At 35.4% G+C, this 15,428-nt stretch overlaps 1 protein-coding gene across 3 annotated transcripts in view; it reads left to right on the forward strand.

Annotated features, from left to right (window-relative positions):
* The window catches only part of Atp10d (ATPase phospholipid transporting 10D (putative)), a 108,619-nt gene that overhangs the window by 18,735 nt on the left and 74,456 nt on the right, over nucleotides 1-15,428 (forward strand). For all 3 annotated transcript variants that reach the window (XM_048784432.1, XM_048784431.1, XM_015482080.2), the window contains 2 exons: nucleotides 10,519-10,845; nucleotides 12,748-12,942. In XM_048784432.1, the coding sequence (XP_048640389.1) occupies nucleotides 10,519-10,845; nucleotides 12,748-12,942 (522 nt within the window). The remainder of the gene's footprint in view (nucleotides 1-10,518; nucleotides 10,846-12,747; nucleotides 12,943-15,428) is intronic.

A 15,428-nucleotide genomic window follows, 5' to 3' on the forward strand; every position in this document is an offset into this window, starting at 1 on the left:
AATATAGTCTTGAATGATATTTGGTTCTATTAAATTTTATGTTTAGTTAGCATTGTATTATTAGAAAGATATGATTTGGAATCAATTGTATGCTTTGAGAAAGTTATAAAACCTTTTGGACCTTTTGTTTCTTCCTTTGAAAAATGGGAATCAAATGTTACACCAAATTGTAAAGATGAAATTAGATGACACGTAGAAAGTTTTGTAAACACTGATCATCGTAGAAGCATTGGTACTTGTTTACTAAGCAATGCTTAACTGATTTTATGCCTAAAATTGGTAGTTTATAGATTGTAGAATTTTAATTATAGCTTTCTCAGCTTTTATAAATGAGTGAATAGAATATTGGATGAAAAATTAATATCCAGCATCAGGCAGACCTACTTTAGGAGAGCTGTTGATTATTTCATAGCTATTAATTATAACTTCTTCCTTAAAAAAAAAAAAACAAAACTTTAACTTAGGTTTGTTTTTTTTTTGCGGTGCTGGGGATTGAACTCAGGGCTTTGTGCATGTGAGGCATGCACTCTAGCAACTGATCTTTAGCCCCGGCCCCTTAACTTAGTTATTAAGAATTACAAATTAACACGTCCATTGTGCCAAAGGAAAGAAAAGCTAACGATCTGCTTTTATTACTTTTTTATTCTCACCATGAGGTAACAGATATTCATAGCCTGGTGTGACCTGTTGCATACCCGTGCTCTTACAGCTGCCTGCTCCCTGCTCTCCCAAGGGTATGGAAATGTATACACACCCAGGCAGTTTGTGTTATTGAGTGAAGCAAGCTAAAATCAGACCAGCTCTAGACCCAACAAGGCAATAAGAAATAAAAATAAAGCATATGAAAGTGCAGTGCAATGAGAAATTCCTTGACTGGCAACCAGTTGGCCTTTGGGTGCCGATGTGTCCCCTTTTCCAGCCAAAGAAGAGGCCCATGTCCCAAGGCTATTCTGACCTGGCAGGAATGAGGACATTTCTCACAACTGAGAAAATTACTAAATGTTTTTATCTCCACCAGGATGGAGATGTTGAGATCAACATTCACTCATGAGAATCATAGGTCTTGTTTCTATCTTGGCAAATTTTGTTCCCTAGTTAGGTAGTAACTTAAACTGTGACCTGTCCAAGTTGTCATTCTCACAGTCTTTGAACCAGATCATTCATTTTGGTCATTTTGTCATTCAGTGTCATGAAAATTAACTCATTCTATTTAAAACTCTCTGTTATTTACTTTTTACCTTATGATTTCTAATAGTTATCAGTTTAGGTCAGTGGATGGCAATATGCCCTCTTTAATGGATGTATAATATTTCCCTAATGTGGATATATGCAACATGGTCAACTATTCTCCAATTAAAGGACTTTAATATTTTCATGGTTTCATTGTTGATACTACAAAAAGGAAAAGCCACAACATATATTGTACATATGTCCAAGCTTATAGAAAACAAAGTTAAATTATTATGTTAATAGTTATATGTACTTTCAATTGATTACATATTATCAAATTTCTTTGGGAAAACATAGCAATTCGCATTTCTATTGATAGAGGGTTTGTTTCTCTATATATCAGCCCTGGCTATAACTGTTCATTTTAATTTTTGTTAGTCAAATTAATAAAAGCAGCACCTTCATGATAATTTTAATTTGCAACCTTCTAGTTAACTAGTGAGATTCAATGTCTTTAAATTCATTTGCTCTGTGGATTTCCTCTTTTGAAAATTACTTATTCATATTCTCTGCTCCAGTTTATTGGGTTCTTTATTTTTTGTTTAACTTTGAATACTTTATATATAAGGAATATTAAAACTTTGCTATTTATTATGTGCTGCCATTGTCTCTTGATTATTATGACTTTTGCTGTGATAGAAAGATAGATATATGATTGATAGCTAAATTATATGTCCTTTATAAATTTCCTCTTAAAATAAGTTTGGCCCAGCTAACAATAATAAAAATATTATTCTAAATTTTCTTCTAGTAATTTTACTATAATTTTTACATTTAAGTTGCTAATTTCTCTGGAGTTTATTAAATGTGCTATAAAATAGAAATTTAGCTTTCTTACTTTCAAGTAAATGACTATATCAATTGTTAATTAAAAAAATTACCATTTTCCCTCTTGAATTGAAATCTCACTTTCGCCATATATTGTATTTCCATTTATATGTAGATCTACCTCTGAACCTTCAGGAATAAGTTTCTATTGTTGTATAACAAATTACCACAAATTCAGTAGCTTGAAACTACTGATTGGTGCAAGTTCTGTGGTCAGAAGTCTGGTCACAGTGTGACTGAGTTCTTTTGCTCAGGTTCTCAAAGACTAAAATTTTCTCGTCAAGAGGCTGTAGGAAGAATCCACTTTCAGTCTCTTTCAGGTTGTTGGCTTAATTCAGTACCCTTTAACAGTAGTAATGAGGTCTCCATTGGAAGTCCCCCCCACCCCCACCCCGGCCCCAATTCATAAGTATCACCAGCATCTGTTTCTTGAGTTGTATTTAATTTGCTAAATTTTGTTTTTGAGTCAATATTCATAAATGAAATTGATCTAAAATTTTTGTGACAATTATAAACAAGTTTGCAAATTTATATTTTAGTAGTACATATAGGTATTTGTATGTTGGTGATAAATTATTGCTTTCAATGAAATATTTTTTTCTACCTTATTGTTGCCTTGCCGTGAAACTGTATTGTAAATTGGATGTACATAACATTCGATTTTTATTAATCACATACCTACTCTCTCTCACTCGAATTTATTGAGTATCTTGGTCTTTAGCAACTATGAGATATTAGTAGTTAGTTAAATTCTATATAATATCATGGTAATAAAATGCTAACATCAACAAACTAAAGCAAGATATCCAATAAAAGGCATTCTGATTCTGCATTTCTGGGTTATGTTGAACTTCAAGTTACCAAACTCAGCCCAGGAGCACGTGGGTCTTTTTGAACAGTTAATCTTTAATGGTGTTTTTCCCTCATTAATCAGCAGCAAGTTTATTGGTAATCCAAATTTGCATATAGTTTGTTTTCAACCTAAAAATGAAATTGGGTAATAAATAAAAGTTAGCTTTGTTTTCAGTAAAATATTATTTCTTCTCACTCCCTCTTTTTGTTTTCTCCCTTACTACCTTTAAGGATAGCAGTTTACTTGGAATAAGAGCACCTAGTTTTACAGCACTCTTTGGGTTTTAAGTAATCATCACTGCATTTTAGTCATTGGTTCTCTGTATGACTTTGAAACCTGCTTCTATTAATTCTCAAGGCAAAGCTCTTTATCAGTGGCAGAGTTTTATTGACCTGATGGTCAATAAAGCATGGGATCATTTGGTTTATTAGCAGAAAATGGTAACAAGTCAGCTTTTTAGGACTTTGTCTAAATTTTAGAATTATGAATTATGTTCTTGAAAAATGAATCTTAAAAGTGCTTCACGTTAAGTTGTTTTTTAGAGCTTTTTTATTCCAGGTTGCTAGATGTGCTCCTAGGAACAGCTGACAGAGAAGAGACGGGCATTCTGTGCTTAGCTAGTTGGGTCCCTGGAAGCCTCTCCAGTTCACTGAAGAGCAGTTACTACAACATGAGTTTGCCCAGGTGGTTGATTGTGAGTTAGAGTCTAAGAAATTAAACATAGTTTAGTATTTGAGTATAGTTGTATCAAGTATGCACAAATTCTCAGTTAATACTTATAAATAAATATTGCAGCTGAGAGAACATTTTTCAGATGATTTCAATAGTACTTAACTTTTACTTAGCACTCATTATGGATTGCACATTGTTCTAAGGGATTTAGGTATATTAATTCACTTGGTCTTTACAACAAGCCTTTGAGCAAGGTTAGCTAGTAAATGGAGGTGCCAGGAATTGACATTGGCATCTAGCCCCAGTGCCCTGGCTCTTAATCTCTACTACACAGTTTACTGATCTTATAAATCCACTAGCAGAGAAAACAGTGCTGTTCTTAAATAATCTTTCAGGTCAGGAGAAGAAAGTTCCTTTTTTTAATAATTGCCGAATGATGCAATCATAAGTCCAAAGTGATTATTACTTCTCAGATTTAGATCCTGTATTCCTACTTCTAAGAGAATGAAAGTCAGGCATGAAAGAAAAACTGGGATGTTTTTATTTCCTTTTCCCACATTACCCCTTTTCTATAAAAATTCAATGATCAACAGACATTTGTTGATCATCTAACTTTGACCAGTTAATAGATACATGTAGAGGAATTGCCTGTTTCCTGACTTTGAAGAACAAAAGTACCTGTGACAGTGTGCCTAGGGCAGTGGCTGAGCCATGCTCAGGGTTGTAATGAGGCACAGCAGAGAATACCCCATGGTGTCTCCTGTGTGGACCCTTCCCAGTTTCCCTTACTTCAAGGTTAAACTAAAAATAGTCTAGAAGATAAACTGAGGCTAATGTGGCAAGTGGATATGGTTGACCAGCCTTCTGGAAAGAGAGGGTAGCATTTGAAGAATTGCAAGCTATGCTTGCAACATCCCTGATAAAACATTGGGGTACTAATTAAATTACACGTTCATGGGTCCTGCTCTAGATCCTGTGAATCAGAATCCCTAGGGAAAAGGCCTGACATACTATGATTCACAGGGGCCCCAAGGGAAATTTTAATGAAGGGAACTTGGGAAACAGAATGAATGGAATGGATACGTTTGTTCATGAACATAGTTGGAATGAGTTTTGGAGAGAATTGGTGGAGGATGAGACTGGGTACAAAGGTCATTTCATGTCTTTGCTGTCTTTTGTGATTATTTTTCTACCTAATGGTAGTTACTTCTCAGGTATTAACAGGTACATTAAACTGAGTGTTTACTTAGACTTGAACAACTGCATTTAAATTGAAAGCAAAATTTTTAAAGTTTGTACCTCAGTCCAATGTACAGGGCTCCACTCTATTTATCTATGGCTTGAGAAATGCTGAAGAGGTGAGCAAAGAATAGAAGGAATGTTGTTCACCTCCAGTGTGTTCTGTCTCCAAGTATGGTCTCATTTTATTCCTCAGGAAATGAAGTTCAGAGGCTAATTATATCAGTCATAGCTAGTTAGTGATTATAACTAACAAGTGGTACAGCTAATATTTGAGCCTGGATCTATAGAACAGGAGGAGTTTGATGTGTCCAAATGGGGTGAGCCTGATCTCATGCATGTATGGAATATAAAGAAGCTGATTTCATAGAAGAGAGTAGAAGAGCAGTTACTCCAGTCTGGCTAAAGTGGGAGAGGAGGGCTAGGGGGAGAGTGGTTAAGTAGATACAAAGTTACAGGTAGAGAGGGTGGAATGAGTTCTGATGTGCTTTTGCTCAGAAGAGTGACTATGCTTAACAGTTTTGTATTGAATATTTCAGAATAGCCAAAAGAAGGGATTTTGAATGTTCTCACCACAAAGAAATCATAAATGTATAAAGTGAAAGACATGCTAATTAGCCTGACTTGATTAATATACCTGTATCAAAACATCATATTGTACCCCTTAAGTATGTATAATAATTATATGTCAATCAAAATCAATTTTTTTTTTTGTTTTGGTACCAGGGATTGAACCCAGGGATGCTTGGGGCCACATCCCTAGCCCTGTTTTGTGTTTTATTTAGAGACAGGGCCTTGCTAAGTTGCTGAGGCTGGCTTTGAACTTGTGATCCTCCTGCCTCAGCCTCCTGAACCGCTGGGATTATAGGTATGTGCCACTGCACCTAGCCAAAATAAAAAAAAAAAAAATGAGTAAAATAGGGGCTGGGGTTGTGGCTCAACAGTACAGCCTTATCATCATCCAAAGAACATGTATGAAGACACGAATTTGTGTCAACATACTTTATATACAACCAGAGATATGAAAAAATTGTGCTGTATACATGTAATAAGAATTGTAATGCATTCCACTGTCATTTATTTTTTTAAAAAATCAATTAAAATATGTATAAAAAAGATGAATGAAAAGCAAAAATAAATAAATAAATAAACAAAATAAAGGTTTTGTGTCCATCTACAACCTAAAAAAGAAGTAAAGTACTCATTCTCTCAATTAAAATGCATAACTATGAAATTTTGAATTACAATCAGAGGCCATAGGAAAGAGTCTCTGTCATTTGTTACCATGTCAAAATTGTGCCCAGTATTCTGTTGATTTTTCTTTTAAGAGAAGCTAATTGCCAGTATTTTTTGTGAATTTATGTCCATTTTAACATGTTGGTTCTCTCTATACTTAAAAAAATTAAAACAACATCTTTACCAACACCCTGACCAAATACATCATTGTATAGAATTACATATTTGTGCACTCTAGATTACATAATTTCCCAAGTCTAAACTTTAAAATAACATGAGTCTTAATGATTCTTAAGGAGGTATGACTTACTCTGGTTTGCTTTTCTTTTTCTTAAAGAAACTTTCCTGAATATTTACATGAAACAATATTAATAAGAGATCCTTTTCTCAGTATTGGCATACTTTTAACTTTGCTGGTGAGATGGAGAAAGAAGAAAAGACCACGTGCTCCAGGCTCTGGTGGGAAAGGTACAGGCCTCGCTTGTACCTGGGAAGTTGCTGGTGTCTTTTGGTGCCTTTTGACCATAAGTGTCTGTTTTCTGCACCTGTTGGGGCTGGAAACATGGATCTGTCCACTTCCTAGTACACTTTCACTTCAATGAGGTACCAGATGCAATTAGTGGCATACAAAGTATATAGAGAAAAATGTTAGTGGACCTTGAAACCAATTCCAGGTATCTTATGAATACGGGACAGAAAGAACAGAAAATATTTGTATGCATGGCAAATGGTAAGGGTCAGAACTATTTTGCAGAACCTTTGTTTTAGTTACAAGTATGTATGTAATATAGGTTGAAAGCCACTGATTTAGGGTAGCTATGTAGACCCTTGTATTTCTGCCCAATATAAAAGGATTTAATTAAACTGGAAATTTGGGAAGACTCTCATTATTTGTTAATTATCTTCAAACCAGATTTTTTCTTCCCAGTCCCATGAAAGCACAGATTCTCTGTTTTGCTTCAATTCATCCTCTGATCCAATTATCACTTTTCAAGAATGAGCAGCAGTGCTGATGGGAAAGAGTTCTTACAAGAGGCTGACCTGTTGGGCCAGCCGTGGAGGGTAGGAAAAGGACTATTGGCAGCTGAGGAAGATGCCGAGATGCTGGGGGTGGGAGAGTGAGCCAGCCCCAATTCTGTTTCCTCTAAAATTCCTTGAGAATGAAAAGGAGGAAGGAAAGGTCACCTAATTTTAAGGACATTGAAAAGGCTCAGAGGAAAGCAGACCTAGAAATAGTTCAGCAATTAAATGTTTTTCAGGCATCATAAAATTATTTCTTGGAAATCAAATGACTTAAGGAAAAATGTGGTTCTTGTCTGGGTCTGTGGAATGAGAAGTAATTGTCTCTGTGAGTCAGTATTTTTGTAAGTGTGAGGTTATTAGTCATACACACCAGGAATTAACAGAAGTTAACTCTTCCTATATTTAATTAATCTTATGTTTGCAATCTCAAAAAATCATGTTCTGAAATCTTCAGAGCCAAGTAGAATTTAGATTGTTGTATGAGACCGTGGACACTAGAGGGATACATATCCTTATGTCTTAATAAGAATTTACTTTCAAATGAAAACTGTCTTCTAAAGTTTCCAGAAATAATAGCAAATTATGCTAACTTCAATCTTGTAAAAATCATAAATTTTGTCCTAATGATCACCTAGTGAGTATGGTGTGAAATGCATGAAAAGCACTTAGTATTTATATCAACTATTTTCCTCTGCTACATGTTGATTAATTTAATGACATTATCTTATATCTCTATGCCAGGGGGTATTTTTGGATATGTTCTGAACTACTGTAATAACTCAAGTTGTCATTCATTACAAGTTATAGCCAAAAGACTACACTATTTTTATATACTGAAGTGAAAAACAGGTTTTTCGAATATATTTCAGAGACCAGTCAGCATTTTACAAATTATATTGAAAAGATAGTGAGCATTAATTTGGTCAGTCAGTGGTCATTGATTAAGTTCTCTTTGTTAAAGTATTTTTGAGGATAAACTCCAAAGGACAGAGATATGATGGGGATAGAACTTTTTCTTCTTGGTCCTATCATTTGTTTAGATTGATAAGACTGATTTGATGATACAAGCCAGCTAAGACTAACTTTCTAGCAGGGGCACATATCGTGGGTTAAATATTCAGACACAATTACAAGCACTCAGAGACTGTTGTCTTCTGCCATTAAAAATGACTTTCTATTATTATTTATTTTTATTATTTTGCTTCCAATTCATGCAGTTTTTAAAGATCTGATGGATGTTTGAAAGGTTATGATTCAGTTTTTTTTCTGTAAATGCAAGGATAAAGATAACTGTAATCTCTTGGATTGCTTAAGGCCCAATGTATAATACAAAGGTATACTAACAAGCATGGATTTAAAAAATATTGATTCAGTAGAATCACTGGAGTACTTGGATTAAATCTCCCGTTGCTGCTAGGTAATGATTTAGTGTATTAGATCCATGAAAGCTGGATGTAATTTTAATGCCCTATGGGGGAAACTATTAATTCCTGGTTGGTATAAAACTTTAGGGAAAAGAATACTTAGGTTATAAACTTAGAATGAAGCTTATGAAGGAAGCAGGTTTAAATAATTTCCCCAAACTACTTCAGTGCCATCAGTTCTGTTTTGCACCTGGGATTGCATTTTGACATTTCCAGGCCATCACCTCACCTAGACCCTGGGCTGCTGGAGAATGGGAGCTAAGTCTTAACCATCTCTGTATTCCTAATGTAGTGTGGCGTGAAGCACATAACCTAGATTTTCTCTAGGTGAAGTCTGTGGACACCTAAATCAGATTCCCACCTGTAAAGTCTTGTTAATTCAAATGCTCAGGACATATCCACAGATTTATTAGATAAGAATCTCCAGAGATGAATTTCAATCCAAGATAAGTAAATGCAATGGCATTGATAAAGCAAAGATGGAAACCAAGGCCCCGGACCTTGCCCTGCACATACTTTTATAATGTGCTCATTATCTGCTAGATGAACTTTTAGGGACATGTGCTAAGTGCCAGACACTCTAGATACACAGATGAATGAAACACATTAATGGTCAAAACTTTTGAGTCAGAAAGATGTGGTTGAGCCAACCTTAGCTACCTGTGTCACAGGATTAGCCCAAATATTAGGTAAGATAATATATGTAAAAGACGTCGCAAAGTGCTTGGAATATAGTGTCCTATGTTCATAAATGTTAGCCTCCCCTCACTTTTTTTTTTTTTTTTCTGGCTAAAGAGCTTCTAGATGGTGCTGAATTTCCTGGAAAATAAGGAAAACTTGAAAATAAGGAAGGGACTATGGATCAGTTAGATTTTGTTTTATAATACACCATCCCAAATTTTGGTGATATAGCATTTAGTGACTCAAGATTTGGTGGATTGGCAGTTTAGGCTCAGCTCAGCTGGAACAGCTCATCTGTGTTCCCGATGTGTCAGCTGGGCACATTCATGTGCTGGTGGTCTGCTGGAAGCCAGTGGCTCACCCACATATTGGCAGGAGTAAAGATGGTAAATGAGCTGTGTGTTCTTCTCCAGCAGACTAGTCCAGGCAGGCCAGGCTCATAGAAGTGGCAAAAGGGTTCCCAAGAGCAGTGAGAGAGAGCAAGTCCTGTTGAGCAAGCACTTTTCAAGCCCCTGCTTGTGGCCTGTGTGTTAGTCTTTCTTTATACAAAGCAAAAATCATGGCCAGGGGATAGAAACAATTTTCAACAGGTAGGGAAAGAATTCACCTCCTGATGGACAAAAGGATGTGCATAGGAAAACTTTGTGACCATTGTTGTAATCTACACAGAATGGATTTTATTGACTGCTCACTCACCATCAGGCTTTAGGCTGGGCGATTTACATATTGTTCTTTTAATCCTTGTGGCATTTTCTTGAAATACATGGCATTATTCTCATTTTATAGATGAAAAAACTGACAAGAAGTGTCAAGACTTAACATGAGCACACGTTAAGGCCAAAGTGTTTGCTTTAAGTTATAAAGAATGGTCTTTTAGATGCTATCTTTTGTTGCTTAGGTGATCAGATGATTGGTCTATAAGGCAGATGGTGTGTGCTTTTTTAAAATAAAGACTTGTTTAAAATAAAGCTCCAAAGATGTGGTTTATTTTCCAAATTATATGTTGAAATATTGGGACATGTATTTATTTGGGATAGAAAAAGTTTAAAAATTTGCTCTCCTTTAAGACTTCCAACCGGGCATGGTGGCACACGCCTGTAATCCCAGGTGTTCAGGAAGCTGAGACAGGAGGATCGAGAATTCAAAGCCAGCCTCAGCAAAAGCGAGGTACTAAACAACTCAGTGAGACCCTGTCTCCAAATAAAATACAAAATAGGGCTGGGGATATGGCTCAGTGGTCAAGTCTTCCTGAGTTCAAGCCCTGGTTACACCCCCCAAATAAAAGACTTCCCAGAAGCTTATTGGATGTGTGTTTTGTTTGCTTTTTGCCAGATCACCTACCCAACCTGGATCTCACTGCATCCTGGACATGACTGAGGTTTTCCAATGGGCCAGATATCACTGGCAGCAACTGATGGGTCGCCGAAACAGGGATGATGACGAGAGGTCGTACAACTATTCCTCGCTACTTGTTTGTGGGGCCAAATCCTCCCAGACCCCCAAACTGTCAGGAAAGCACCGGGTTGTTATTCCCCATCTCTGGCCCTTCAAGGATGAGTATGAAAAGTTCTCTGGAACCTACGTGAATAACCGAATACGAACGACAAAGTACACACTTCTGAATTTTGTGCCAAGAAATTTATTTGAACAGTTTCACAGGTACTGTTTTCTTTTTGAGAAAAAAAAAAAGAACAAAAAACTTAGAATGCTGTTCATTTTAGTTGACACATTTTTATTTTCATTTTCACCATACTGTGTGTTATTTAAGCCTAAGGCTTGTGACATCCTCCTTGGAAATTTGGGTTCAAGTCTGCTATTGGCATGATGGCCCCTCACATTCACATAGCACTTTACAGTTGGTAAGATGCCTCTCTTTACCAGAGAAGGCACTGTTATTCTAAAATTATTATAGAATTAGGCAACTCTTGGTGGTTTAGCCAGTGTCCTGCCAGTGATAACTGACCAACGGCTACAGCCTTGTCATCTTCTCTCTCTTGCTTTAGTGTTCTTTCCATTAAACCATACTCCATTTTCATTTCACATTTTTCTTACTTCGTAACATGGGGAAATAGAGTCCTGAAGCAAATGCGGTGTACGATGTTGCTATCTGAAGCAGTGACATAATTTAGTTTAATATGCATTTAAGGAAGAGCTTCTGAGTTTAGGCACCTAAGGAAATGCAGGTAAAAGCATTGCTCCTTTCCTTGTGGAGTTTTCAGATTAGCTAGGGACACAAGAATTATATACAAATGAAGAAAGATATGGGGAATGTGATGAGTGTTATCCAGTGCCATCATGTAGAATGGGAACCTCACAGAGAATCATAATACCAGTGTGAGCAATGGAAGGCAAAGTGGCATGTGACCTACTTCTGAGGGTCGGTGAGACATTCTAGCCTTGGGAGTGGTCTTCTCTGATAACACATAGGATCTATTCTGGGGAGCATTAAGAAATAGTGTTGGAAATATAAGTCTAATCCACCAGAAGGGCCTTGATGTCAGGATAAAGAGGTGAGACCAAAAACTGCAGGCACATTTCTGAGCAGAGTAACATTCTCTTGCCTGTATTTCAGTGTGATGCATAGATGGAGGGACTTAGGCAGACAGTTCATTTAGGAAGCTGAAGTATATAGCCTGGTGAGTTGTCATGGCAACCTGAACTTAGAACAATGTGGGACTGTTACTCTAACCTATTACAGTTATGGTGGGTTAGATGTGAGGAATTCAATGAAAGGAAGAAAAAGTTGATGGGAACATATTGAGCTATTATGACAAGAAAGATTAACAAAAAAAGGAAAGACAGTTGTAAAAAGAAGCTTGGCTGGAATTTTTTTTTTTTTTTTTTTTTGTAAATGTATTTGAAGTGCTATTGTGAGTGTAGAGGTTCTTAACATTTATGATTCATTCTACATACTTTATTCCCATATTTCATTCTATATATACTTCATATGCACTTATTCAACAGTGGTTGTGTTTGAAGTGCAGATGTGAATTTGTTGAATTACTGGCTTTAAGTATTATGGGTATTTATGTCTTCTATGGAGTTTGTAATCTAGTGTGTTTAATTGAAAACAAATCAGAAATTTGAAAAGTTCCCTGTAGAGCTGGATATGGTCCACTTACAAATAATCAAAGTCACAGAAGAAAAAGAAAAAATATGAGTAGAGTATTCTTTTGAGTCATTTCATGGTCAATGGGAAAATATGTGATAAAAATTCAAGGGGCTATGCAAGATTGAGATTTTGGTTTTCTTTTAAACTTAAAATAAGGAACTAGTAGAGGAATATTTAAAAATAAAACAGAGAAAGCTAAGAAGTTTCTGAATAATTAGGTTTTGAATAGCTTACAAAGAAATAGAAGGGTTACCCTCAAAGAGAAGACAAAAACCAAACAAACACCCTCAGGTTTTCCCACTTATTTGGGCCCTAGTTTGAATCTATTTGGTTATACAAAAGGCTAAAGAGTTAAAAACATGCTGACTCTGAATTTCTTCTATTTTTAACTTTTAAAATAGAGAAAATAGTACTTCCTTTACACCTTCCTCTGCATATTTGGATTGCAGGGCTGCCAATTTGTATTTCCTGTTCTTAGTCGTCCTGAACTGGGTGCCTTTGGTAGAAGCCTTCCAAAAGGAAATTACCATGCTGCCTCTGGTGGTGGTCCTTACAATTATCGCAATTAAGGATGGCTTGGAAGATTACCGAAAATACAAAATCGACAAACAGATCAACAATTTAGTCACTAAAGTTTACAGTAGGTAAGTGTAACTGGAGCTTCACTGAAGAATATATGTACATCTTTATATCATTTAGAAATGTGTTGGTTTTTTTCCCTCCTAGGCGTGACCAGGACCTTTTTTTTCTGTGTGGTTGTTATTGTTTTCTATGAATATTTCTTAAAATCCTACAGTGAACTTTAAGTCAGGTGTTGGAAGGAAAACAATAGCCTTTGTAGATCCAGGACTTCTATAACTTGTGCACAGTGGAATTGAAAGAGACCTCAATCCATAAGAAGGAGAGCAAGCAAATTGTTTTTAACTTTAGATGTCATAATTTAGGATCAGAAATAAGATGAATTATGAAAAACAAGAGTAAACTTGAATGGATATGAAAAATAAATTGGGATGTGAAGAGAAGACAGGAGCTACCTATGGAGAAATGGAGAAAAGTGTTCCTTTTTATGCACAGAGTGGAGGCAGCCCATCGCAGTAGCAGCAGCATCCACAGGAGCAAGTCCATTCAGGAGCATGGATATTATTAGAGACTTGCATTTTCAATATTTGTAAAATAAGTAGAAACTCTGTGTAACCAAGAATAAACTCAGCTGAGGTGAGTTTGGTACCTTGAGGTATCTTATATGCAGCTCCTGAGTTTTTATTTTTAGATTATAAGTCAGTATTTAGGGAACAATATAGACATGTGTGTCTTGTCTGCAACCTTATATCAGCCAGAGAGGAGTAGGCTAGGGAAGGCTTGCTGAAGAAGTGATATTTGAGCTGAAACCTGCAGAATTCTCAATATTGTTTATTATTAGACTTCAGTGGTTTTCACAACATTTGTTTTAAAGATCTATCAAGAAAACAAGAAAAGTAACATTTCTTTAAAAGATGATATGAGATTATGGGAATAATAAAAATTTAGTTCTACGTTTTTCTTATACTTGTGTTTAATTAAAAGAGAACCAGGCCAGGAGCAACAGCGCACGCCTGTAATCTCAGTAGCTTGGGAGGCTGAGACAGGAGGATTGCGAGTTCAAAGCTAGCTTCAGCAACTGCGAGGCATTAAGCAACTCAGTGAGACCTTGTCTCTAAATGAAATACAAAAAAAAAAAAAAAGAAAAAGAAAAAATAGGGCTGGGATGTGGCTAAGTGATTGTGTGCCTCTGAGTTCAATCCCTGGTCCCTGCCCCCCACCAAAAAAAGAAAAAAAAAACCTGATGTATTCTGTTAAACAATGGAATAGTAGTATAATGTAAGTTTGTAATTTGCTTTTTAAAATCATAGAACATTTACAATAGTTCTATGAATCATTCATTAATATTTGATTACTTATAAAAATTCCAGGGATAAAGAGATGAAATGATTTTATAGGGAACAAAGTCCACATTTTGACAAATTATAAGATTATCCAGCTAAAACCAAATTTGTCAAATGAAAAGAATACTTATTATCTATTTTTATATATATTCTTACATATAAATAATTGCTGATTTTTAAAATTTAATTCTTTTTTTAGTTGTCAATGAACCTTTGTTTTATTCATTTATATGTGGTGCGAACCCAGTGCCTTACACATGGTAGGCAAGCACTCTGCCACTGAGTCACAACCCCAGCCCCAATTGCTGATTTTTAATATGAGTTTAGAGTTGATAATATGTGTTTAATTAACTTTCTAAGTTCTAAAAAGTTCTTTCTAATCTTAGTAACTGTGCAGCTTTGGTGAAATTATATAAGCTTGCCAAATACCCACCTTCTTTGATTTTGAATGTAATGATAAAACAGTAAGCATAGTACCTAGTACTTTGTAATGGCAAGAAAAGGTTAGCCATCAGGACTACCATTACAGATCATTCACAATTAGCTAGAGCTTTTGCATGCCACATCATCAAGTCATTAAGCCATACTTGAGAACTTCTAATAACATCTTACTATTTTTTAGATATTCATATTGCCTAGTGGGAGACCTGGCATAACTATTTTTTTTGTCCTTTTAGACATAGTCTAGATCTTTTGTAGATGATTTTCGCATAAACTGAATAATGAAATGCAATATTCTAGTCAATTATTTAAGGTCCATTCTAAGATATTTCTTCATGATTGTATTTCATAAGAGACTTGGATGATTTTCTTTTCATCTATATTCTATGTAATTTACTTTTGTTTAGCGATATAGAAGAATATAGAGTGCTTATGTATTCTTCTCAAATTGTTCTTTGAATAATTATTATAAGGCTCTAAAGAAATAAAGGTAGGCTATAAAACCATGCATTGTTGATTTAAATATGCTTATATTCCTATGAAATGTAAAGAGTTCGTTTAGGAGAGTAAATTATTTCTCAGAAAATTGAGTGTGAAAGTATAGAGCTATTAAACTTAGCAAGCTTTTGGAAGAAGCATATTAATATTTCTAGGCAGATAATTTGGTTCTTATTTGTAATATGCAGTCTTTCACAAATGCTTAATTTTTATGGGTAAGAATCATTTGAAACAACCAACACCGCGGCAGAAATTAAACATTTAAACCT

This window comes from Marmota marmota, unplaced genomic scaffold (genome assembly GCF_001458135.2).
Source record: "Marmota marmota marmota unplaced genomic scaffold, marMar, whole genome shotgun sequence".
Taxonomy (NCBI): Eukaryota; Metazoa; Chordata; class Mammalia; order Rodentia; family Sciuridae; genus Marmota; species Marmota marmota.